We start from the raw sequence: 25,838 nt of genomic DNA, 5'->3' as shown, positions 1-25,838 counted from the left end.
AAAAAAAAAAAAAAAGAAATCCATGCACTGAAGTGTAGTGTCCTAGGGATCCTGTGAGGATAATCTACTATTGAAATTACTCCTTGGCTTTAAAATAGTTGTGGCTTCTCGACATCATGTTTACATTAAGTGACAACAAGCTAATTTTATTTGCGTTTAATTTTAAATTATCTTTTGTTATGAGCACTAACACTAATTGTGTAGAATAATGGGTTTTATTGTGATGTTTCTGTACAAGCTTCTTTGAGAATCTGAGTTTATCACCTCTTTCAGTAAATTCAAATGAGTAGAACTCAGTTATTAAGGAAAAAGCACTCAAGACCTGAATTATATTTCCATGAATAAAGTAATTGATTTGTGATTGATTTATCTTATGCTTTTAGTTTCACAGAAACCTTATTGCTAAGGAATCTTGACATAAGCAATGCAGGTGTTTATATGAATATAAAATTAGCAACTATATTTAACTGCAATTAAAGTCTACTATGGTATGTAAAATCTATTTTGCTCTGACTGGAGCTTATTCCAAGTTAATGAGATCTCAAAACAAGACACGGAGTTTATGTCCTTTTTAAAAAATGATATTATTTTTCTTAATTACCGTCTGTGTATTGGTTAGCCAATTTTGACTCAGTTAAGAAGCTGTGAAAGTGTGGTCAGAACTTTTTTGTCTTACTACTATTTTTTATTAATTTATACTGTTTGTGTGACTAACCAGAATGTTAAACCAGGGCATTGTGCAGGTGTGGCTTTAACATGGTGCGGGGACCAACAGTTGTACTTACCTCAAGCCACTGGCCTTTTGTTGAGGTCACAGTCATTATTTGCTATCTAGCTGTTGCCTTTTGATTTTCTGCTAATCTGACATCATTATCTCCAAATCCTCCTTTTTCCGCGCAGTCTTTTGTTCTTTGAACCCTAATCCCAAAAGGCTAAATTGATACATTTTAAGGGATTCAAAGGGATGTTTCTTAATGTCCGAGGCATTTGTTTATCCTTCTCCCTCTCAGATAAGTTGCACTGCTCATGGTTCAGTGCCAACAGTATATACAAGGGGCGGGAAGGCCAGGTCAGAGATAAAATGTCACAAATCCACCCGCCTTCTCTACTCTCTCAAAGAACTCTATAAATTCCCTCTGTCTTATCTTTTTAACAGAGAATTTTAAAACTGTACTGACTTCGCAAGTAGGTTTTATTTATGGCTGTACAATGTCTTATAGGATGTGCTTCTTAAGTAGGTTTTATGTAATCTAGAAAATATTGACTTTGAGCCTAAAGTTGTACAATACTTTTTTTTTAAACTCCTTCCATGTTTACATAGGCAAACTTTAAATTTTTCCATAGACTGTATTAGAACTCCACACCTTCTGTTTCATTTCCTCTTTTATCCAGCATGATCATGTAGCTTCAGGAAGATAATAGTAGGTTGTCAGAGAATTTGTTGATGGATAGAAGCACAGTATAAAACAAAAGTCAAAGTTAGTCAAGGGCTCCTAGTTCTGTCAGAAAATGATGGAATATAGACAGTTAAAATATGTGCATGCTCACTATTTGGAATTACAGTTTTTTGGAAGATATGGGGGGATGATTGAATGGTGGAAGTTTAGATTTTGATTTATTAGAAAAGTTAGGGAAACAATGTAATTTAGGGACTGCAGTTATCCAAGATTTTGGTTAAGGTCCAAAGTGTTACATGTGGGTAAAACCGGAAGGAAATGAGTTTAACTTCTTCCATTGAGGTAGTAGGAAATTTTTCCAGTGAGATAGTAGGTTGCATTGGATAGTTTTGATAGAAATGTGTGACTTTCTATATATTTTGGGGGTAATTTTGTTTTGTTAAAGCTTTGCATTGGTTTTGCTGAGCTAGTCGTGAGGGTGGATAAAAGAGTTAAAGGCGTCATATTACAGTGCTGTGTTATATCCATGTTTGTAGCAGCACGATTCATGATACTTAAATCTTGGAAGCAGCCTATATGCCCATCAGCAGATGAGTGGATAAAGACAGTGTGATATTTACACACAATGGAGCACTACTGTGCCACGAAGAAAGATAAACTTGAGTCACTTGTAGGAAAATGAATGCACCTTGAGATCATGATGTCCAGTGAAATAAGTTAGACACACAAGCTTAAGTATCTCATGGTTTCTCTTACATGAGAAATTGAAACTATGGAGAAAGAGCCAAATAAAGATAGGTAACAGGAAGTAGGGATTGCTTCCTTGACTGCTTAAGAATTAAAAAGGAACTATGAAACATCGTGTTATTTAGTTTTATAGACTTCGTTTTCCAATGTTGAGAGAATCTCTAAAAGTGAAGAGATACTTATGACAGCTCTAAAATACAGATTATGTTTAATTTTATATTGATTACATATTGGTCATACATTTAATTTCTAGAGGCCAAATTTATATATTTTTAGCACTGCGATATTTTCCATAGTGCTTTAAATTTTTGAAAAAAACTGTGTCCTTTGGAGACAGGGTCTTGCTGCATAGTTCAAGCTGTTCTGGAATTCACCCTATAGCCAGAAGAGACCTCAAACTCGCAGTGGTCCCCCTCTCTCCATTTCCTGAGGGCTGGAGTTACAGGCACACACCACCTCTGGCATCATTTATGTCACCTTCATTAAAGTAAAGATAATAATCCAATCTAGTGGCATGTAATTTTCTTTATAAAACCCTAGAAATATATTCATGCCAGTGATTAAATTGTATCTTAATTTAATTTTATTATTGTTTTCAGTCCTCAGGATTGAGCCCAGGGCCTTCATATTGAGCTATATCTGTAGTACCTCTTTTAAAATTATTAATTAATGAATTAATTAATTTATTTTGGGACAGGCTGTCTTGCTAAGGCACTAAGTTGCCCAGGCTAGGCTTGAGCAAATGATCCTCCTGCCTCTGCCTCCCAGAATGCTGGGATTACAGATGTGCACGACCACTCCAGTTTGTGATTAAATTGAGTTCTTATTCCCAAGCAATTTTTGTTCTTGAAAATACCATAAAGAATGATTTTTTTAAAAAAATGACTTTTGTCTGTCCTAATTAAAATGCATACTTTTGTATATTTTAGTGAAATAGTTACACCTTTAAAAATATAGTTCTAGACCTTATTAATTATAGAGAGTTTTGTTTTGATTATGCCTTTAAACTTGACAGTGTCAAAGTCAACTCCTTTCTTTTGTGAACCTTTCCCATTTCAATTTGAAAAGAATAGAGAAAATATAAATGCTTAGGTGAATGATGGGAATAGAATCCATTTTGTGCAGAGGTGCTTTTAAGGGCCAGATGATGTAGCTCAGTGGTAGAGGTATGCTTCGATGCCTTGGGTTCCACCTAACACTGTCACAAATAAAAATAAAATAAAAATTAAAATGATGTTATGCATGCAGTATCTTTGATTGATAATAAGAGACAGAATCTTAAGGGTTAGAGGATATACAGAAGAATTTGAAATATAAAATGAGTCAGAGAAGGCAGCGGTAAAAGTGATGATCAAGAGATCTTGTGTTTAGCAGAAGAATTGAAGACATCATGTTGCAGTGATGTGTGCATATCCATGTTTATAGCAGCACCACTCATAATAGCTAAATCTTGGAAACAGCCTATTCAACAGATGAAAGGATAAAGAAAATGTGGTATTTATACACAACGGCATACTATTTCTGCTCTTCTGTAAAGGAAGATAAACTTGAGTCTCTTGTAGGAAAATAGATGCACCTTGAGACCATAATGTCAAGTGAAATAAATCAGATGCACAAGCTTAAATATTGCATAATATCTCTTATATGAGAAACCCATAATATAAATAATGAGTGAAACAAAAGACAGATAGTATGAAGTAGGGAGTTGGTTCTTTCTCAGATAGGAAGGGGATTAAGGGATGGAGGGGGCGGACAGGGGATAAAGAAAGGAATAAAGACGTGTTTTTTACATGCACCAACTGCACGCAAAGAACAGAAACGTGTGCACTGTAGACTCCAAGCCTGGTTCTGACTGGCGGGGAGTGGAACCAGCCAAAGTAGAACTGGCTGCCGGTGATGAGGGAGTGAGAAAGCAACTCCTTATAAAAATTTATGTCAAATGGTATTCAGTGATCCATCACTTTGAATCAACACATCTGTATTAAGATCATATGATTTAGCACAGGCTCTGAGGGTTCATATTTCTCTTTTTCTCAGAACTTGGAAACCTTTGCTTGTTGATCTTTAACACGGGTCACTACACAGATTCTCTTTTACCTGATTAAATAAATGAGAACAAGGCCTAGGTCTACTCTTTCTATTTTACTGTACACTTGCTTAAGAGCTCACTGTGTCAGATGTCCACCCCCTCTAGAAGATTAAGAAAATTAGTTGTTACAGTGTCGTGCAGTTGTATGCCGCTTGACAAGTTACTGAGCATAGGTTTTTCCCACATTTTTAACCTTCATTTCTTTATGTGAAACATTCCCTTGAGTGTATGGTGAGTCAGCACTTTTGGTGCCTAAGTCCAGTAGAGTCAAAGCATTATTTAATTTGAAATTTTGTAAATCATGGGCGTGTTAATTTCCTTCCCTTAACATTTAATTAGAGGCTTTTTGTTCCAATTAGCTCACTGAAATGTTACTAGGTTCCTCTGTGGCTGTCTGCTATTTGAACAGAGAAGCAACTGATTAGAGTAATAGCACAACATGATTGTCATTACTTTGTTCTTATAGTTTTTTTAAAAAAAGTAGGGATTTTTTTTCAGGAAACCGTTGTAAAAATGTATCATACTAAGATCCATACTCCTCCTTGAGGCACATTTTCTACTTCTTCACTCCTAAGCTCCTTTACCCATATCATAATACTCATCAAGAAATGCAAATTTTTTCCGCTCACGCATAAAAACTCAAACTGGGAAGATAAATATATCAGAGGGTGACTTTTAATTTAACAAAAGATCTACATTACAAAAGGATCTCCTGAAGATTACTTTAAATAGACAACCCCCTTAGTGTGCCTAGAATCAAACGGAAGAATGCTTTAAATTTTAGAGGATTTTTTTGTTCAGCAGGAACACCTGTTCCTAATATTCATATGTAAATGTAGCTATTTACATGTGAGTCCCAGAGTGTGGGGAGTAAATGAAAATGAGCTTGTGAATTACTCACGTTTGCTAAGGGTAAAGTCAAGAGGACTCTACTTTTGCTGTGGTGCTGGTGTGATCAGCAAATACGGTGAATGCTTAGATATTTAAAAAACCATTTATTGCAGTAAAAGATATAAACTGCCATTAATTCCCCTTCTAAACTACCCGCTCACTTCAAACACACTTATTCTGACATTCTTGCCACTCTCTGAAGGAGTTCTGGAAATCCCCTTTTGAGAATGCTTTTAGTTGTGCAGTAGTGGCTGCCTCCATGTCTTGAATCAATTCAAAACGTTTACCTTCCGCGGTCATTGTGACTTTGGTGAAGAGCCAGAGGTCTCATAGTGCCAGACCTGTTGAATAAGGTGAGTGAGGATACGGTGTAATGTGTTTACGTTCCTTTGGATGGTACTGGACAGCAACATTCACCATATTTTTGATCCTACCTCATGAAGACAGTCAGAAAGAGAACGTCCAGAACTGCTTCAGAAAGCAGCAAAACAGTGGGATAAGTGTGTTTGAAGTGTGTTTGTGTGTGTGTTGGGGGGGTATTTTGAGGTGGATTAATGGCACCGTGTCTTTTACTGTAAGTCAACAGATACTTTGATCCCAGCTAGCATTTTGCCTAGCCAGTGTCTCATCCTCTTCCGTCATAGCCCTAGAGGAAGGTGGCAGCTAAATCTCATTGTAAGAAGCCCATTCTGGATTAAAGGAAACCCTTTTGGACAATACCATGTCCCCCCTCATTTCAGTTTTTAGTGCCTTTAGAATTGAGACAGTCTATTATTTGTCGCTGAAACAGATTTTGAGTAAATCGAAATCTTTAAGTGGATCTTTGAAACCCATAGGATTTATAGGGTTTATTTCTGTGAGCCGTGAAGCTGCTGGTATTTATTGTTTATGAAACCATGGAATGGATGGTTTTTCATGTATTTTCATAGCTCAAAAATGGCAGCTTCTGCAAATTCCTACCTTCGTGTCTTTTTTTCATATCTAGCACCCATGCTGCATAATGGAGAGCACAAAGGATGACATACATTGCAGTTGTTAGATATTCATAGGGATGGTATTGTTTAAATACCTGTTCTGATAAGCACTTACCAGGTGCCAAGCAGTATGCTAATCATTTTACCTGTGCTATTTCACTTAATCCCAAAATGACTGTGTGCAGTTTAGGGTATTAGTGAAATACTTTCTAGGTAAATAAATGGAAGGAAGTCATTCTCAAACTTGTTCAACACCACTCAACAGTGACTTGACCTGAGATTTCCAATATTGGCATTGACTTTTGTTTTTTGGCTTTTACTTTCCATCTCTCCTCTATAATACAACCCAAAGCTGCAGAACCTTTCATTTCTTTATAGTGCAAATATACTATCCATTCAGTATTTTTCAGTTATAATTCAAGTGTGAGCAGTTCGCCCTAATGATCCATTCCGTATGTGGTCAGAAAATTTACCAAGACCAGGAGGGACAGTCTTTAGGGGAAGCACATATGACTTTTAAGATAAACTCTATTTTTGTTTTAATGTTAAAATTTAACTTTTAATCACTTTACAGTATTTACTCAACTGTCAGTGAAAGGATAAATCTTTTACCTCATTTCACAAGAGGGCAGCACTTTCTTTTAAAATTTAAAGTATGACTTAAAAAATGCAGTCAAATTAACATTTTTCTGTCAGGAAGTTAAGCTTGAGTGGTTTACAGAAGAAGGACTGTAATCTTTTTTTCTTTGGGGAAGTTTATGAGCAAGATAAGAGCAAATCTTTGCAATATCTTGAGTTCCCTTTAGAAAATGGAAAGATAGGCTGTAATCAATCTTTAGAATGTCTTACTTGAAATTTGAATGCAATTAAATATTTTGTTAACCTATTTGTAAAGGAATGAGTCTAACAAAATCATGGCTTTCTCTTCAATTATAGAGTCACATTTAGAATGTATAGTTTTAATATATTCTAATTGTTTTGGTCTTAGAAAAGAAAATTACTTACTGAACTGTGGTTATAAGTCTAGCATGCTACAGGTCATTGATAGAACTGTAGACAAAAGAACCTGTGAACAAAATAGGGCATCATGTAAGTAAAATGCAGGGTAATTGTGCAGCTTAATGGAAATGACCTGCTGGAATAGGAAACTATTAAATTAAAGCTACAGTGCAAGACTTCAAATGGAGGGTGGAGACTGAATTGGACTTCATAGCTGGTGGAAGGTCAAATAGTTCAGAAACATTGTGAGACTGTTATTTAAGAGAATAGAAGTCAGATCAACAGAGAAAAAGTAGACTGTACATTATGCACAACTGTAAAAAGGGAATGTTGAGAACTTTTGAAGATACAGTGCCTGGAAGGTATACTAAGCTATGTTAGAACATCTTTAAAAGTAGGCATTTTTAAATCCACTCTTCCGTTTGTTTTTTGCATTGGTGGGGATTAAACCCAGGGCCTGGAGCATGCTAGGTAAACACTCTACCTGGGACATGGTGTTTACCAATTACAATATAAGGTACTATTGACTCTTTTTTTTTTTTTTTTTAAATTTGTCTTTTTGAGACAGGGTCTTGCTATGCAGTTCAGGCTGACCTTGAGCTCACTTTGTAGCCCAGGCTGGCCTCAGACTCTAACAGTCCTCCTGCCTCAGCCTTCTGAGTGCTGGGATTACAGGTGTGCACCACAAGGTATTACTGCCTCTTGATAACAGTATTGGCTTACATGTCTGCTGAGCCACAGCGCCAGCCCACTTCCTAATACCAGAGCCGCTGCACATAGGACACTGGCCGTGTGACAGTTAATTAAACAAAATCAAAATTAATGCCTCAGTTACATGAGCCATGTCTGCTTTGTTGAGCATAAAAACTGTAGCACAATTCCATCATCACTGGAAGTTGGGTTCTACATTATCATATTACAGTTTAAATGTTCTTGGGTTGGGATATGCAGAACTGCTAACAGTAGTGGGACTGATATGACAGTAGGAAGAGTGTTTGAATTTTAAAGCTGTATGCAGGGAACCAACTTTTTTTAAATTATTACATGCTTCCATGGACAAACATAGCTTGCCGGTATAAGCATTTTGTATGTGTTTTTAAAATGTCATTTATTTACTTTTTTTTTTTTTTTTTTTTGAGACAGACTCTCATTTTGTAATCCAGACTGGTTTGGAAAGCTCTGTGCTGCCCAGCTGGCCTGGAACTGGAGATCCTCCTGCTTCAGCTTTCAGAGTACTAGGATTATAGGCCTGTGCCACCAGGGTCAGCTTAATTTATATCTTATGTTAGCTTCTACTATTCTAGCTTAATAAACAAGGAAAATAGAGGGTGAGGTAAAATATGTTTTTCACTAAACTAGTGTTTGAGAACTCAGTTTGGTGTGTCCTGTTGGTGGGATACAGAAGATAGTTTGAGGTTAGAGACTGGACATTGGAAAGGTGGTGTAAAATCATCCTACTAAGCAGTGAGGAAGAACTGAAACCAAGGAGGACGAAGAAATATTAAGAGATTTTGATATTTAATTAGCTTGTTTGTATTCAGTATTTTTGGGGTGCTGGGAAAAATCCCAGCACCAGGGTCCAGGGTCTTGCACGTGCTAGGAAGTGCTCTACCACTGAGCCCCATGTTCAGCCCATAATTAGTTGGTGTATGGTGGATGTATGTATCGGTGATTCCAAGTTGATTTGAAATTTCAGAACCTTTTGAACCTATGTAGAGATATTATGTATGGTGTTTATTTATTAATTCTATAACTATTCTTTGGTTCTCTTGTGAGAGACTGTAAGAAATTCTGGGAGTACATCCTTGAAGAAAATAGAGTAGTGCTATTTTAGGAATGGACTCATTAATGTGATGAATATTTTATTACTTAATGTTGCTTTTTAATAATTAGTGATCAATGATTAGCCTATGTAATCTATTTGTGTGTATTTCAAAAATGTGTTGCTAGTAATAGCAAATGATAACTCTTAAAAAGTAAACATTATGAAATGTGCAAGGATATTAAAAAGTCACAGAATCTCAAAGCAGTATATTATAATAGTATATTTTTGGACTTCATAGTAGTTCTTTAGAAATGTATGATAGCTTATTGAAACCTTTACCCGTGAAAAATTTAACATGGACACTCTCAATATTGCATATAATTGTAGAACAGTTCGAATTATCATAACTGACACTACCTAACTCTTGATACGGTTTTGTTGACACTAATGACCAATTACAGTATAAGGTACAGTGTTTGCTTCCATGTCACAGGAACATTTTACATGGAAAAATCAGGTGCAGATAATGTTCCCAGGGTTACATAGCTAGGTAAGTGTCAGAGATGAAAAAAACGTAGATCTTTTGAATTGAAGAACACCACTGTTTCTTCCTTCTCCCATGAGAGGTGCTATATATCTTTGGACTGGGATGAAATAATACAAATAAGTAATCTAGTTTGGAGGGAACATTAACTACTACTTTTTTTTTTTAGTTTAAGGATTAAAAAACTAACAAAACAACAATGAAGACAAAATCAAAATAACGCAAAAACGATACATGACCTCAAAACAAAATGATAAGAATTAACAATGGTTGCTACACTCCATACTGTTATCTTCAACAAAGTTGATCAGTCCACCAGATGTAAGGATGTAAGATTGATCAAACAATTAAGACAGTAACAAGTAATAAAAAAAAAATTGGAAATGATGCAGAGCTTCACTGTACAAGATGGTAGGAGTTCAACAATGGTTCTTATACTGCATATTGTTGTTTTCAGATCAGTCATTTTGATTACCAGATTCAAGTGTGCAAAATGGGTCAAGAAAAAAAGAATTTTAAGCATTGACTATTTCATGATTAAAATTTTTTCTGTATGGTTTTTCCACACTATCATAGCATTAGAAAGTTTTTTTTTTTAGTGTTAGAAAGTGTTGACTCATAATTTCTGATAAGAAAGTTTTCTAGTGACTAAAGTCCTTGTCATTCTGAGCTATCATCTTTTCTCAAAGAGCATGTACGTTAACTGAAAAGTATTTGAGACATTAAAATGTATACTTGTGATAGCTAAAAAAAAGTAATCAGTGGATTTGCAACCAACGAGAGAGCCAGGAGGGAAGGATGTAACTCAAATCAAAGAATATTGATATTCTTCAAAGTATTTTGTGCTAACCTTGAGGTTGTGTTCAAGTTTTCTAAATTAGTTTCATATTTTTCCCTATTACACAGTGTTCATAGCATCCCTAATAACATGTTTAAGATTTTGAACCTGCTAATTAATGTCAAACTTCTGGCCTATGTGTGCTTATTTAATTTTTGCACATTGTCACCAGTTAGTTAAGTCCAGCAATCAAAACAGGTGGTGTCATTTTGGTAAAAGTCACATATAGTTTAAAAAATGAAATCAGTGTTATGTGAATTTCTGTTCATTATAAAGGCATCTGAAAAACAACACTAGTCGAAAAATGTTTGATGTAGTAGAGCATTGTTTGGGTATTTATTTAGCTTCCCAATGTTATGATTTTATTCAATCGATAGTTGTTTTATATGGACAAATATCAGATTCAGTGTAGCGCTCTTAAAGGCTCTATTACTTTATCATCATTCCATATTTTAAAGTTAGACAATATTCAGATCAAACTCTGGGTGTAAGCTGTGCTTTAAATTCCTTCTTCTCCTGCTCTGCTGGAAATTAAACCCAGAGCCTTGCGCTTTGTGCGGTCACCACTGACCTCCAGACCCCAGCTCACCTCTACTTTTTAGATGATTTTATTTTGAGACAGGGTCTCCTAAATTGCTCAGGCTGGCCTTGAACTTGCCAGTTCCTGCCTTAGCTTTGCAGGTAGCTAGGATTACAAGCATGTACCACCATGCCTTGCTTAAAGGTTCCCTTTTAGGCAATTTCTAATGTAGAAATAAAGCCAACAAACCATCATTACAAAGGCCCCCCCCCCCCCCGCTATAACATCTAGCCCCAGCCAAGATGGCAGATGGCTGCTTAATCTGTAGTGGCACATTTTTTTATTCATTTTGTATTTATTTGTTTGTTTTTTAATAGCAACCATCATAGTACATCAAGCATTTTTAGTATTTTTACTATTGTGTCCTTAATCCATGAGCATAACTACTATTTGTAAGCAGGATTTTGTGAGTGTCTAGTAGAGTAGTGCTTATCATGTAGATGGGCTCATCCTACCCATGAAATGATGCGTTGGTTGCCTGAACAAATGGGTATGTATGAACTGATTTTATAAACAATCCCAACATATTTACACCTTAGAATATCACAGTATTAGATAACAGTAGGAGTACTGGCTCTCGGAGAGAGAGGAGTGGATGATATAGTGCCTATTGAGACACAAAGTTATTATTTAAATGAGCAGGAGTTACTGGTTATCGAGTAACTTATGAGAACAAAAAGGCTTTGTCCATGTGTCCTTTAGAAAAGTTTACCATTGACTAACTCATTGCTGCTGAAGGCTTGCTTTTATTGGGGGCTGATTCGCCAGCATGATAGACCATCTGGCACTTCAAAACTTCTGAAACTTTCAGAGACAATGGTTGTCTCTGATGGCATTAACTTTCAAACAGGATGTGGCCACCAATTTTGGAGCAGATATCTACCTAGCAAAATAGATATGTTTTACTTGAGAATTTCCTGTATCTACTGATTTAATTTGGTGTGAAAAAAGGTAACCTGTGCTGTGATAAAATATTCAGTTTTTTATATTAGTAGAAGACACTTAAAATAAACAGCCCATTTTAGACACTGAAATTTCTAGTCCATCATCAGAGGTAATCATTATTGCTATCTTCTTAAAAGATCTTTCTAGAAATATTATTTATAGATCTCTGCATAAGTGGCATAGATTGTACCTAATAGAACCACCTCACTACCCCACATACTCATAACTTTGAGATTATTGGTTAGTACATAAAATCACTTCCCTCTTTTCTATAACTGTATAACATTTCTTTGTATGAATCTGCTATAATTTATTTACACCATTTCCTCTTGATGAGCATTTAGATTGTTTTAGCTTTTTGCTGTGTCATATAGGCCTTATTGAGCACTCTTGTCTATGCACACATTTGCAGATTCCTAGGGAGAGAATTTCTGAAGGTTATAAGTATTTTAATAATTAATGGGTGCTGTTAAGTTATCCCCTGGCTCCTAATTTGGCAGATTCTAATAATCTTCAGGAAAGGTAATGGTTTAACCTAATTCTATCAAACAGGAGTCCTTTATTCTGCAGTCAGCCTACTGATTCTTATAAATTGAACATATTGTCTGTAGTCAGAGTGTATAAAGTACTTTACTGGGAATTTTGGGGGAAGAAACAAAAGTATAATGTAGAGCTCAATGCCCAGAACAAACCTATGGGGAAAGTGAGATACAGATAGAGAATAAACCTCTGGGAGTGGGGAGGAAGGATGGTGATCATCTCTGAGTTAATTAGCGAGCCATATTTGTTAAGTGTTGTGCGTGGTAAGTGTATGGACTGGTTATTGGAACGCTGAGTAAAGGTGAATTATGATTAGGGCATGCAAGTAGGTTTAGGGTGTGATTTTGCAGAGAATTCTGAGTGGGATACTAAGCAGGAAGATGACGGAAATACATGATTGAGAGTTAAATCAGTACCTGAACTGTGACTGGATGAGCTTGCAAGCATTAGAAAGATTTCTCCGCTTAGTATGCATGGACCTGTAGTTGACCTCCTGGGGTTAGTTTGAACTTCCTGTATGTCTCCCCAATGTTCAGTTCCTTACATACACATTTAGATTGTAGGGACAGTGCCCTGTTGGGAACATACATTTTTTACACTTGCGAAGGAAAAAAGTACTTCAAATTTTCATCCATTTGCCCCTTTTGTTGCTGTTGTTGAAGTCTGTATTTCAGTTTTGCCTTTAACTTTCTAGAATTGGGCAGTCAAGGAAAGTTAGAAAAACCTTTAGAAAAGCTTCTGGAACCTTCTTTTTAGTGCCTTGTGTGATATAGTTGCATACTGCTCAGGCTCGTGCTGTCAGTAGACATCTGGAAGTTTGAACTTTGGCCGCCTGAGATTATTTCAGTCTTTTCTAATGCCGCATATTTTTTGAGGAAGGATATGGTTTGGAAACATTAACTTGTCTTGGCATTATTTTTAGTCACCTAATAAAGTGTTCTCCAGATCATTAAATATTTAGAAGGCTGTTGAAGGCTGACCCCCCAGCACCTGCCTGGCTCAGAAGTGCATCTGCTGGGATTTTTCTTCCTGAAACTCTTCCCCAGCCACCCACTCTCCTTAAGAAGAAAAAAACCCCTGTATTTTAATATGCCTATTAGAATATCTTGCCTGTGAATTAGGCAGATGTGTAAAGTATTAAATCTTTTTTCTTATGCATCACAATTTTTATTTCCTAACTACCCCCTATATCATAATCAACATAGATGCCATTATTGAAGAGGTGAACATTAAAAATAATTCTTTTTGTGCAAGCATGTTACTTCAACTTCCTGGGATAAAAAGAGAGTTCCTCCTTTCATCAGGGGCAGAGGCCTCCGTCTCTAGGTTGAACTTTTTGCCCTTTAGGGCTGTATATTACCTTAAATGGCTGCCAGCTGACAGACTTCGCTGGGGACTGGTGCTCACTGGAAAACTGTATGGGTGCAGGAGCGACTCTTCACGGAAGCCCCGTGGAGTAGACAGTGGACTGAAATCTCAGATCATGACTAGAGCCTTGCAATACTTTATTTTTGCATTCTAAACCCCACTTTAACAGGATTATGAAAAGGAGAATTGTGGGCATTTCTTTCACAAGAGAAAAACCAGATCTTTTCTTGAGGAGTCAGAATGGGCTTCTATCAAGTAATTTCTTTTTTTTTTTTAACCCACGCCCGAAGGTCTTCATTTTAGTAACAAACGAGTGAGCCGTCGTGCACAGATTTATTTGTAATCACCTATTGACCTCCATATGCTTCGTTTTAGAGGCTCCTCAGAAGTCTTTTTCTTTACTTTTGGTTCTTTGTAGCGGCCAATATAAAGAGAACCCTGTTAGGTTTCATATAGAAAGCCTATTTTTATCTTTACAGTTTTAAGAATTTGAAACCTTGTATTTAGTGGGGAAGATGGTTTAAGATCTACTACTGGAATAAGATATAATTTGTGCTTCAAGAAAGCAGTTAGACTGACCCTTTTCCTTATGTTTGACTGACCCCGCAAGAAGCTCCTTTTCGATCTAATAAGATCACCAAGTAAGCCAGACTTTAACAAATTATATAAAATATAGTTTTCAAGGGTGAAATATTTTTTAATTATCTTAACCTTTGAAAGTTCTTGCCAAAGCCATATAGCCAGGTAGCTTTCCTCATTTTGCCATTGGAATGTGGTTTTTTATTAAGTAATTTAGATTATGTTTTATTGATTCCATTGCTGAGTTTTTGTGAGCTTCTCGGCGGCTCTGGAACCTTCACTTTTTCATGGACCAGTGTGTTTATGTTTGAGACATGGCTCATTTAGCTGGGGATTCTTGGGTTGCTTTGCACGGATTCACTGTAGGTATTGGTGGTGTTAAGTTTATTCTACTTTTCGAGCACTAGAGAACAATTTATTTTGTATACTAGTTTAAACTGACAAAATGTCACCTACTTGAAATGTCATCATTCAGTTTATTCAGTCTCTGGTGATATATTGTTGTCACTAGAGACCTCCACTTTTTGTTAATGATTATAGGATTACAGGAGATAAAGTATGAAAGAAGTCTTTGGTTAAAAAAAAAGGAGGAGTATGGAAATGTAAGGAATATTACCAAGATGATATTTTTATGACTTTAAACTGAGAAAATATGATTATTTATAGACATCAAACAAATTCATAGTAAAATGTGCTCATTGTTATAAGAGCAATTGATAAGTTTCACTTTTAATGTGATTATCAGAGAGCACATAAAGTTTGAATAATATGTCAAATACTCAGCTATTTGCATGTTATAGATACCTCTGGATTTTTACATAAATCTGCTTATTTTTAATGCTTCAGAACAGTTTAGGGGCTGGAGCTGGAGCTCTATCATAAAGCATGTGCTTGGTATGAGCAGGGACACTCATTCTACCTCTAGCACCAAATAAATCAATAAATAAACAAAAATAACATTTCCATGCCTTCTACTGTTTTAATGAGATTATAGTTACCCTCAGTTATTTAAGAATTAAAGAATATGTTTATCGCTAGAATGATCCTAGGTTCTTTCAAATGGTCCATTTTGAATGTGGAATTATTTGTTTTACCTCTGCCTTTCTCTACCCGAAAGGGAATGTTCAGAACTAGGTTTGTTTATGTCTTAGTTTTTGGTATTCTATAACTCACATTAAGGGAGTTTTATTCAAGTGTGTGCTCTGCTGCGCTAGTGGAGGGTGTCAGCGTTAAGAAAGGGTAGTCTTAGAGATGCTGACTTCTAGACATTTTGCTCCAGATTGGTTGGGAACACTCTTGTTCTCTTTCCCTAACTCACGCGGGGCACACATACTTTTCACCTTGAGGAGAGTTTCTTGCTGTTATCTTTCGGGAAGCATCCCTCCGAGGAAGGGTGCTGCTGCTTTTGCCTCATCTGTGCGCTTTGTGCTTAGTCTTGTGTGAAGATGTGCCATACTTGGGGCTCTGCTAATAACGTACCGTCCTTGTGTTGGCGTAAGAGCCCTTCAATGATAAGAAGCGATTTTTGAGAAAGACTATGATGGGGTACTCTCCTGTTCTGCCGAGTCTTTAGAGTTTTTATTTAATTCCCTCTTCTGATATGTGCATGGGGATGGCTTGTTTGCACATGTCTCTGATCACAGTCATCCAGCACCTTGGGTGGTAGCTGGAAGTTTGCCCAGCTGAGAAAGATTGCTCCTTTTCTCTCTCTCCTGTATTTATTTATTTATTTTGGGGGTGGTGGTGATGGGTGCTGGTGCGGGTGGTTTCTTTTGTCTTGTATATATGTAAAACATTTATTTGGTGCTGTTGAAAGATCTCAGTATGTGGCCCCAGTACCCTGACAGACCAGGTTCCCTGGCTTGGTAATTTCTCTATGAGGTTCTCTAAGTTTCTGATGGTTGTTGTTCAGGCTGATGCCAGTTCCCTTTGGACCCAAGTTGCAGATTGCCTTTACATATTAATTTCTGTGTAGCCATTAGGTCAACACATTTGTTTGAAAATCAATAGTGTCTGTGTATTCATCTGAATTTTGTGCATTGAGGTGAAACACATTAGGTTAGAAATCCCATAAAGATATTTTGCCACTGGGGACATGTAGGACTTTATGAATAAATAATGAAAACATTTTAAAAGCCTGTTAAAGTTTGTATAGATGGCCATATGTAAAACACATGCTATTTAAATAATGACAGGTTGGAAATGAAATAGAAGGACAAATGGCTTGTAAATCTAAAACATCAGTATATGTTGTAGACTGATACCTGATAGGTTTTTGTTCTTTTCTGCTGCAAAATGGAATCCTTTTCTCCATAGGATTAAGTGGGTGCTTACAGTTTTGATATTTAAGCAACTCAAGTGGCCTCTTAGGACATGCGTATTCAAATGTAAGGTTATTTATTTTTCCTTTGCTCTGGGCCCCATGTGAAAAATAAACTTAGGTACATTAAGATTAACATCAATTCCATTCGTGATGTGTTGCCATTGAAAGCACTCCATGTTTATGATGAAATCCTGCCCACAACTAGGGAGACCTGTTTCATATGGTCATATGGACATTCCTCTCATGCTTAGCTGGGAACAGTGTCCGTAATCTCAGTACGAAGACTATGTAATTTGGATTGAACTTTTTCCTCTAAAGTGATGGCACTTAAAATTTTGTGAAAGATAGTGGCTCTGAGTGCCAGGAGTAATTTAACAGCAAAAACGAAAGATCCGTTCAATGTAATTGGCTGTTGCTCACTTTGTGAGTGGTTTCACTTCTTTTTTTGTCAGAAACAAGTACGTTCTCCATCTGAAAACAGCCTGACTGATTTTCAGTGACATCAGTGAGATCAAAGAACTTCCCTTTAAAAGTGTTTTCCCCATCGTTTTACCTTTAACACCGATTTTAAAAGAAATAATAAAATTATTCACGCCCATTTTCCTTTGTGACCTGCATTGTGGTGGACATCTACTCCTTTTTCTTTTCAAGGGTGGGCTCCCGATGGGAATTTGGCTTCTGTGATCCATTCAGCGTAGACAATGGAAGAGATACTGTACTGAAGTTCGGGGCAGGGAGGCCTCCAGGAAGTGGGAGTGAGCTTCACTTCAAACTGTGTGAGGAGTGGTGGAAAGGGAGGATGCTGATTAAAATAATAAACAACTGCTGGAAGAGAAGTGGGTTACCACAATGCTGTCAGCTCGGGCAGGGGAGCTGCCTGAGCTCAGTTGACTGAGCTTGCTCTCTCTCTCCCCGGCTGCACACCCTGCTGAGGGAACCCTGAGATTTGCTGCTGAGAAAACTTTTTTCCGGACACAGAACAACTTTTTAAACAACTTCAGTTCGGCCGCGTTGACAGCATCCCTTAAGCCAGGACGACCTGGACTGCAGCTAGCTTGGTGGTTACCATAGCAACCCGGGCTGCCAGTGTCTGGGACAGTGGAGACCGTGGCCCCTTGTCCTGTTTCGGTGTTCTTCAGCTAAGAGTTCTCTTCTCCGTTCGAACTCTGCACAAGTCATGCTCTTTGGAAACTGGCTCTTTACCCAGCAGTTTTATTTTTTTCCTCCCTTTTTTCTGAAACCAGTCTGAATGGAGGAAGTTGGTAATACTTGGCTTTCTCTTTCTCTCTCTTTCTCTCATTGCAAGTTTCCAGGCTATAGCCTTTTTTTTTTTTTTTTTTTTTTTTGGGCCGTGTGTAATTGAGACCAAACTCTAAGCGTGGGGGCCAGGAGAAAACAGTTGTGGCCTGCAGGTCATTAGTAAGGTGAGCAGAAGGAGATCCAGAGAAAAAAGAGACATGCCAGCCGCGTGGAATGCATCTACCAGAAAACACAGAAGCAGGTCTCTTCCCTGCGACCTCCGAAGTCCATGAGAGAGCGGACTCGTGGTGGGGTGGCTAAAATGTCCCAGCGGAAGCTGCTGCTGCTGATGGACCATAGCTCAAGGGCAAGGCTTGTAAAGGATTTTACAAAGGATTTTAAGGTATAGCCAGAAAAGATTCGGTTTTTAGAAGTTGAACGGCGTTGTGTGAAGGAAGTTTGCCAGAAAGATGTATGCTTCAAGGGCTACTGGACGATGATTGGTCTGAACTTCAGCTTACGGGAAGTGCTTGCAAAATTTGAAAAGGTATGCAGAAAGCAAACTTCATGAATGCCCGTTCTTTCCTTGTTCTTTTTCTTCTCTTTTTTTTTTCTTTTGCATTCTGATGGCAGGGAGCCTGTTGCCTCCTTGGCTTTTGAAATAAAGCTTTTAAAAGTATATCTAATTTTGAGATCTTCTTTGAGATTATTTTTTTAAGGAAAAATTCTTTCCTTCCTTCAGGAGGGCTTCTCCTGATGCCTATCAGGTTTTGAATTCTACATCAGAAGGGGGCTTTTGTACTCGTCTGCTGGGAATTTAACTGTGATTTATTTTGGGGAGAAAACAAAACAATAATAACCAAAACGCAGCAACAAACAGCGGGTTTTGGTGCCAAAGTCTGACTTCATCAGGCATGGGTTCTGTTTTCCGTGCCTCTCAGGTTGTTTATCTCTCCACCGGCCGCCTGCCGAGCTGCCTGGTGCAGCTGTCTGAGGGTGCAGCTCTGAGCAGGGAGAGAAGTTGCTTCATTATAGTGACGGCGGCACCCTCGGGTCCCGGGCTGTCCCTTTCCGTCTGAGTGTCTGCTTTAACTGTGGGGCACTTGGCTGTACTGCGAGACTTTACTACTTGGATTAGTAATTTTGGACTTGATTCTTTTTTCCATAGGAAGGCTCTTGGCACATGCTGGGATCCAGTCTAGCCTGCCAAATGCTACCTTACATTTCTAGTTAAACAAAACAGAAGACCTCAACCTGCCACTTAGGGGCTCCTGCCCTCTTAAGCCTTTGGATGCCAAGCACTCTTCTTCTTCCAATTTCTGCTCTCTAAAGGAAAAGAAAAGACAGAACGAGGTGGAGTCCTTGCTCCTTGTATGCACAGATCAACTATTTATCAGTTATTAAAGATGTGCTCTGTGGTTTTCACCATGAATACCCCATGGTTCATTGCAAGTACAAATACAAGCAAGACTGGCTTGAGTCATTAAAAGAATAATAGGGCTTTTTCTTACAAACCACAACTGCCAAAGGAAAAAGATGTAAAACCAGACCATTTGAAAGGTCTGAAAGCTTTTCCAAAACAATTTCGGTTATTTCTTCTCTCCTGATAATAGGAATAGTGGAGTGGGAAGAGTGTGGGGAAAGATTTAGCTTCTCTTTGGCCAAGCTCACCCCGTCTGTCCCCACACCCCAACTGCAGTATTGAGAACTGTGCTGGTAACGGGGTGGACTTTGACCTTTCACTTTAATAGGTTGTTAAGCATTTAAATTCCTGAGGGTAGATGGTTTCCAGTCAGCTTGCTCACCCTTTAGAAGGGGCGGGGAAGGGAAAGAATATCTTCCTTATGGCAGTTGGGAACAGCAGGTGATGAACTTTATGACCATAAAGAGCCTGTTTTGTGTAGATTTGTCTGTTTCTTCCTTAAAAGATTTAGGGCATATATTACATGAATAATTCATTACTTAGACCCCCTGAGAGGCAGGGAGTGAGGGCAATTGCTGGACTTTTGTATTGTAATTGGTGCTATTAGTCTTAAAGCTTAAGTCTGATACCAGAGGTTAGTAACCTGCCCTAGCCTTCCAGCCATTTATTGGGCATAGTTAGACATTCTGGTCGTGTTAGTGTACTATCCTTAGTCTCTGAAGAGTTTATATTCTTATTTTAGTAGTTGAATTGACAGTAAAAGAAGGCCACTGGCTTATGTCTGTTAAAGACTTGAATTGTGATTTTTTTTTTCTTTTTTTTTTTGGAGACAAGGGACAAATTCAGAGAAACAATCCTGCTGCCATACACAGTCAGAGGGTCTCCATATATGTTTATTTTTTTGTTAGACACCTTTATAAAAATCTAAATGAAAGTTAATCTGTTTGCCATATTTCAACTGTACGAAATGGTCCTACATGAATATGTTTTTCCCCAGCTCAGGTATTTTTAAATAGTCCTTTGTGCATTGTCACAAAAGCTGTCTCATATATTGAGTTTATGTTACATCAATTCATTTCCAGGAAAGCTGGAGTTATAGAAAGATATCTCTACCTTACACCTACCAAATGCAGCTACAGTAGTTACCGTCCCCTGAATCTGAAAGCAGTGATTCCAGCTCTAGGGAAAGACCAAGGCCTACTGCTCTGCTACGAAAGCCACAGGAAACGTTCAGAAGCTGCGTAGCAGAGGTAGAGACCTGTGACTTTCAGTTCCCACAGTCTCCTCTTTTAATCAGGACAGGATGTCTCTAGAGACAGCGCTAACCATAGCAATGTAATATTCCTCCTATGGGCAATTTTAATTATTCAGTCTGATGTTTATGTAATCACAACCAAGCACCAAAGGTAAGTTGGCTTTTTTCCAGAAGCCGTTTCCCGGTTTTAAGAAAATCAGGGTACATTGTTAGAAAACTGGACCTACATTTTGCTGGGTTCTCTGGTGGAGGCCAGGCAGCTCAGCAAACCCTCCCGTGCTGGTTATACAGAGTTCTGATCAGATAAACTTACGAGATGAAAGCAGACCTTCTGCAGTTCACAGAGCTAAATCAAAAGGGGTAGTCTACTTGATGGTTTTGAATTTTAGAGAAAACCACTGGGTTTGTGATTTTGATTCATTTATGAGTGTTCGGCACAAGGTTGAGTAGTCCGGAGATTTACCGTACCAGGACTGTGGTTTTCAACATAGGCAGGATGGGCAACTTCCCCTTGTTGCTTCTTAAAGCAATATTGGGGGCCTCTGGGATCCAGGAGGCAGGACACAGTGTGTTCCCAAAAGGTGACAGCTCTTCAAGGATCAGGAAATCCCAGTTGGAAGGAATCATGCATCCCAAGAGTGGTACCTAAGAGGAGGAATTTCTTTCTAGGGGAGGAGGACTTTGGGCAAGGTATGTGTCAACAGGCAGTCCAGATTCTGTAACAGAAGTGTCTAGGGTTGTGACTCTGGGACCCAGGATAATCTTCTGAAGCGCTCAAACTCACAGGTGACTGGAAACATGTAAAGCTGATTCACCAGAGAACCTTTCCCATATCTGGCCTGTGGGTTCCTTTTTTATCGCTCTGATTTTAATGAATTAAGTTTTTCCTTGAAAGCACTTAGTGAAGGAAGTATGGCTTTGGTGAGTATCATACTGTCGTACTGCAGCCATTGGATTACCTACTGTCTTCATTCCTTTAGCTTAGTAGTCACGGAGGATGGGGGAATAGTTTTAGCTCAGTAACATTTTGGTAACTGTCATCTTTACTAATGCATGCAGCCCTGCTGCTAGATGAGGAATGATAATGGTAGCTCTCTAAAGATTTTGTTTTTATTTTTAAAGATATAATAATTGTAGCTCTTTATGAGTTACAGACTTATGTTGTGATACACTTATGCATAGTGTAAGAGATCACTTGGACTGCTTAGGTTATCCATCATCTCAAATCAAGCATTTATCATTTCTTTGTGATGAGAACATTCCAAGTCCTCTCTTCCCATTAATCTGAATTATATGATACATTATTGTTGACTTTAGCCACTGGGGATGGTCTGTTGGTATGTGTCTGGTTAGTGCTACTGTTTTTTTGAGTCTTTTGGGAAGGATACTCTCCATAGTTACAACATGGACAGACGCCACTCCATGCTGCTTTTCCTTATGGCGTTTACTTCCTTTAGGGCAACGCTAATTTTTAAAATTTACACTATGCAGCTATGTTATATACTTAATTTTAAAGCAGATGTGTCCTGGGTGAGACACAGCAAGCTTCATATTTCGAAGTCTACTTGTTCATTTAATAGTTAGTGAATATTGCTGAAGTGCCAGGCACTGGCTGAGCATGGAGAGGAAGAGAATGGGGGAGCTTGAGCTACACAGAGCCTAGTGGGGTGAAAGAACCTAGGGAGTTTTGGATGGCAAGTAAGTGTGTAATTAAGCACACGCAGAGGAAGTTGTATCAGTAATATTGGCCTTAGTTAATCTGAGTGTACGTGAAATCTTTCCTGGAGAAATTACATTGAAACTGAGATTTTTAAAGTGGGAGTTTAAGGTGAAGGAAGGGAGATCATGTGTGTGTGTGTGTGTGTTAGGCAGACTCATATAAGGGGAAGAGATCCAGAGCTTTCTGGGCAATAGAAACTGCTTTGACATTGGTTAGGAATTAAAGAGGAATCGTGTGCCCCAGGATTGTACTTTGAAATATTTCAAATGTGAGAATTCATAATCAGTTTGTAACATTTGTTCAAGTTTGATTACACTATCTGATTTGGGGGACCCAGGTGAGGCAAAGACTTGCACATAGGAAATGTTTAATAAGTACTCTTAAGAATCTAGTGTTTGTGTACAGATCCAATCTGCTGACATAGGGTATGTCTTAGAAGGGAAGCCAACATATTTTAATTTGCTATGATTTTAGAGTGTTTCAGAGACAAGCAGGGTAGAGTCAAGGATTTGAACCGTTTTTCGAGTGTGAGAGATTTTTGTTTGTAGTAGGTTTTACTATGTTTGAATTTCAAATTTGTTTGTTTATTGGTCCTCTATAAGTGCAAATTGGTTTGTTCAGATTATCTTGAAAGTGCAGTAAATTGGGAGTTTGTTACACTTAGTAATTAGCTGTTTCTACTCTATTGTCTTGCTTATATTTATAATCATAAATAATGGGCAAAGAATATTACATATTCTTTGTACAGTCATTTGTCAAATTAAAGAGGCTATTGTGGAGCTTTGATTGTGTTTTTTTTTTTTTCCCTCCGGTACCGGGAATCGAACTCATGACCTTGCGCTTGCCAGGCAGGCGCTGTGCCGCTGAGCCAAATCCCCGGCCCATGATTGTGATTCGATATTGGTAAAAATATGACTCAATAGAGTAGTTAAAATCTGTGAGATTAGTTGTGAGAAGAAGATGCAGGTTATAGAATAATGAATTGAATAATTGGCTGAAATCAGTAAAGTAATTGAGATAACCGGGTAATTAATTGCAATTACTTATTACCTTGGAAACTGTACAAGCTGTCTCAATACATACTTACATGTGACATAATAACCTTTGGTGATGGCATTCAATTCTGATATTATTCTTTAGGTATATCTGACTTTTGAAAAGTTGTGATTCCTTATTTTCAAAACTTAAAGCTCTAGCAGTAACGCCACTGAGCTCCTGATAATCAATCCTAAGCTATCTCTGAGATCCGGTCTGATTTGTGAGAGGCACAGAGGATTTATTTTCCCCTGATGGTTAACACTGTTTATTTAGCCCGAGCTTTGGGGACATAATAGGGAAGTTGTTGCTAACCTCACTTCTTCACCTTCAGTAACGGGGTCAAAACCCCTTCAGGGAAAACATTGCTGTGGCCCTGTAGGGTTAGGTAAATATGCCGTGGGAAAATAAACCAAAATGGTGTCAAAGAGACCCAAAGAGAAGGAAGCTCTTCTAGCAGCAGCGGAACACAGTAGTTGTTGAACACTCCTTGGTGGTACTACGCTGAATGTTTCCTGTCAGAGGCTTCGAGCAGTTCCGCGTGTTGTAATCTGAAGAAACATTTTTACTGACATAGTTACAGCTACTGCTTGATTAGAGACCATTAGAAACCAATAAAACATATGTGATCCTCATTACAAAGTGCTTGTGGTTATATCACTGTGGGCTATGGGAATGAGGAAATGTCCGTTTAAGGACGGCATTATCACTTATAGGACAAGTAAAAAGTAAACAAAGAAATAAAATGAATGCTTCCCTCTTTTTGTGAACTTTATTTTGACCTGATAGCAGACGTTGTGTGCAGAGAGAGTAACTGTTGATCAGTGAACCTCTGCTAACCTTTGCAACCATCTTCTGGAGGACTCTTCTGAAAGTGTTGTTTCAGTAGATGAAAATATGTGGGCCTTGCTTTCTATCTTCTGGTTGTTCTAAGCCCTTTTTACATTACACATATATTATTTAAAGATCCAAGACCTTTCTCCTGCCCTATTTTCAAATGTTAGTTCAACTACTTGATTTCCTTGCTCTAGCCCCATGTGCACATGACTGGCTCGTGTTAAATGCTTGGAAGAGCATGGCTTTGTGCTTCTAGATAGATTACACTCCCATCCTAATTATCGGGAACCATTCGGTGCTATTTAACCTTCAAACAAGCTGACAGGTGACAGAGGTGAGCATCAGCAGGTCCAGGTCTCCAGCTGTGCAGCTATGGTAATCCTCCTTTCACAAGACTTTAATTTATTTTAGCATTTGATGCCACATCAGGGTTATGATCTATAGCCTCCCATGCTGGCATCTTGATTTTAAAAGCCATGCATCACTGCATGGTGATCTGTGAAAGAACATTATTTGCGAATTGTGTTTAATTCTAATTTTTCAGTGAAAATTTACACAGGACTTTGTAGCACAGGTTTCTAAATTTTAGTTTCCCCATTTAAAATTTTTAAGTGGAGAAATGGAGCAAAATGATTACTGAGTTCCATTCCAATTCTTTGTTTTCTCTTGGCACTACGGAGGTTAATCTGTCAGTTAATCGAGATGAACTTGCCCATAGGTTTATTCCTGCACTTGTTTACACATTTATCCATTTATCAGCTGTGTGTCTTATTTCACATTAGACTTATTCTCTGTAATAGAGTCTGTGAATGATACAAAAGAAATAAGAAGATGATTTTCTGCTTTAAGGAGCCTCTAGCATACTTGGCAAAATAAATACGCCACCAAATGTTAAATTAGACAATAATGTATGCTGATTTCCTTTTCTCTGATCATTTTCTGGTTATTGATTTGCTTCCTAACTGTTGGTGGTGTTCATGTGTGGAAGGGCTTTCCACATATTGAAAATTACAATCCAACATGAACATATGTTCATTGCTAGCACTCCTCAAGAATGTTTTATAAAAGTCCTTCGCATCATTGGTTGGGCCAGTTTGCAGTCCTGCTGTTTTATTCCATTCATCATCCTTTCCGTGGTGAAAAACACATGACCTGATCTGAATTGAGGAGGTAAATTTACTTCATGGCACCCTGACTTCCTGATGTTAGGGAATATTCTTATTTATGCATCTTGGTGCGCTCTTTCTGCTTCTCTTGAATATGAAAGAAAGCAAATAGTCTGATCAGACTACACCAGGATGTGTGGTTTGAGTTGCCTTGTGATTTTGGGTGTGGTCCCCTGATCTTCATGTTTAGGAACCTACTCAGGAGATTACTGCCAGGTTCTCTTTGGCAGTAGAGAATAAAGAGTTGCTTTGCTGACTGTCACTGAGCTTCTTGAGAAAGATGGCAATCATGCAGATAAGAGGGCACAGTGAACATTGCCTTCTAACCTTTAATGTCTTGAGATGCCTTAAAATGCTTTTCGGGACACAAAAATAGACTAGTTCCATGCTAGGCGCCAGGCCTAATGGCAGAACCTTCGTCAGTGTGCTACTGTCTTCTCCTGCTGCCTCGTCCATTTCTGCTTTTTTTTTTTTTTTGGTTTTTTTGTTTTTTGGTTTTTTCTCCGGTACCAGGAACCGAACTCACGACCTTGCGCTTGCCAGGCAGGCGCTTTTGCCGCTGAGCTAAATCCCCAGCCCCTCTT

General features: G+C 38.1%; 1 protein-coding gene across 5 annotated transcripts in view; it reads left to right on the top strand.

The window, feature by feature from the left end:
- Positions 1-25,838, top strand: part of Utrn (utrophin) — a 506,964-nt gene that overhangs the window by 328,783 nt on the left and 152,343 nt on the right. The window contains exon 1 of one of the 5 annotated variants that reach the window (XM_005389237.2): positions 17,946-18,365. The exons of the other annotated variants lie outside the window; for them this stretch is intronic. Within the exon in view, the coding sequence (XP_005389294.1) occupies positions 18,315-18,365 (51 nt within the window). The 5' untranslated portion in view covers positions 17,946-18,314. Of the gene's footprint in view, positions 1-17,945; positions 18,366-25,838 lie in introns of those variants that run through there. 5 annotated transcript variants of the gene reach the window in all.

The sequence above is a fragment of the Chinchilla lanigera genome, unplaced genomic scaffold, assembly GCF_000276665.1.
Source record: "Chinchilla lanigera isolate Chin_1 unplaced genomic scaffold, ChiLan1.0 scaffold00035, whole genome shotgun sequence".
Classification (NCBI taxonomy): Eukaryota; Metazoa; Chordata; class Mammalia; order Rodentia; family Chinchillidae; genus Chinchilla; species Chinchilla lanigera.
Note: the sequence above shows the minus strand (reverse complement) of the source record. Positions and strands in the feature narration are given on the sequence as shown.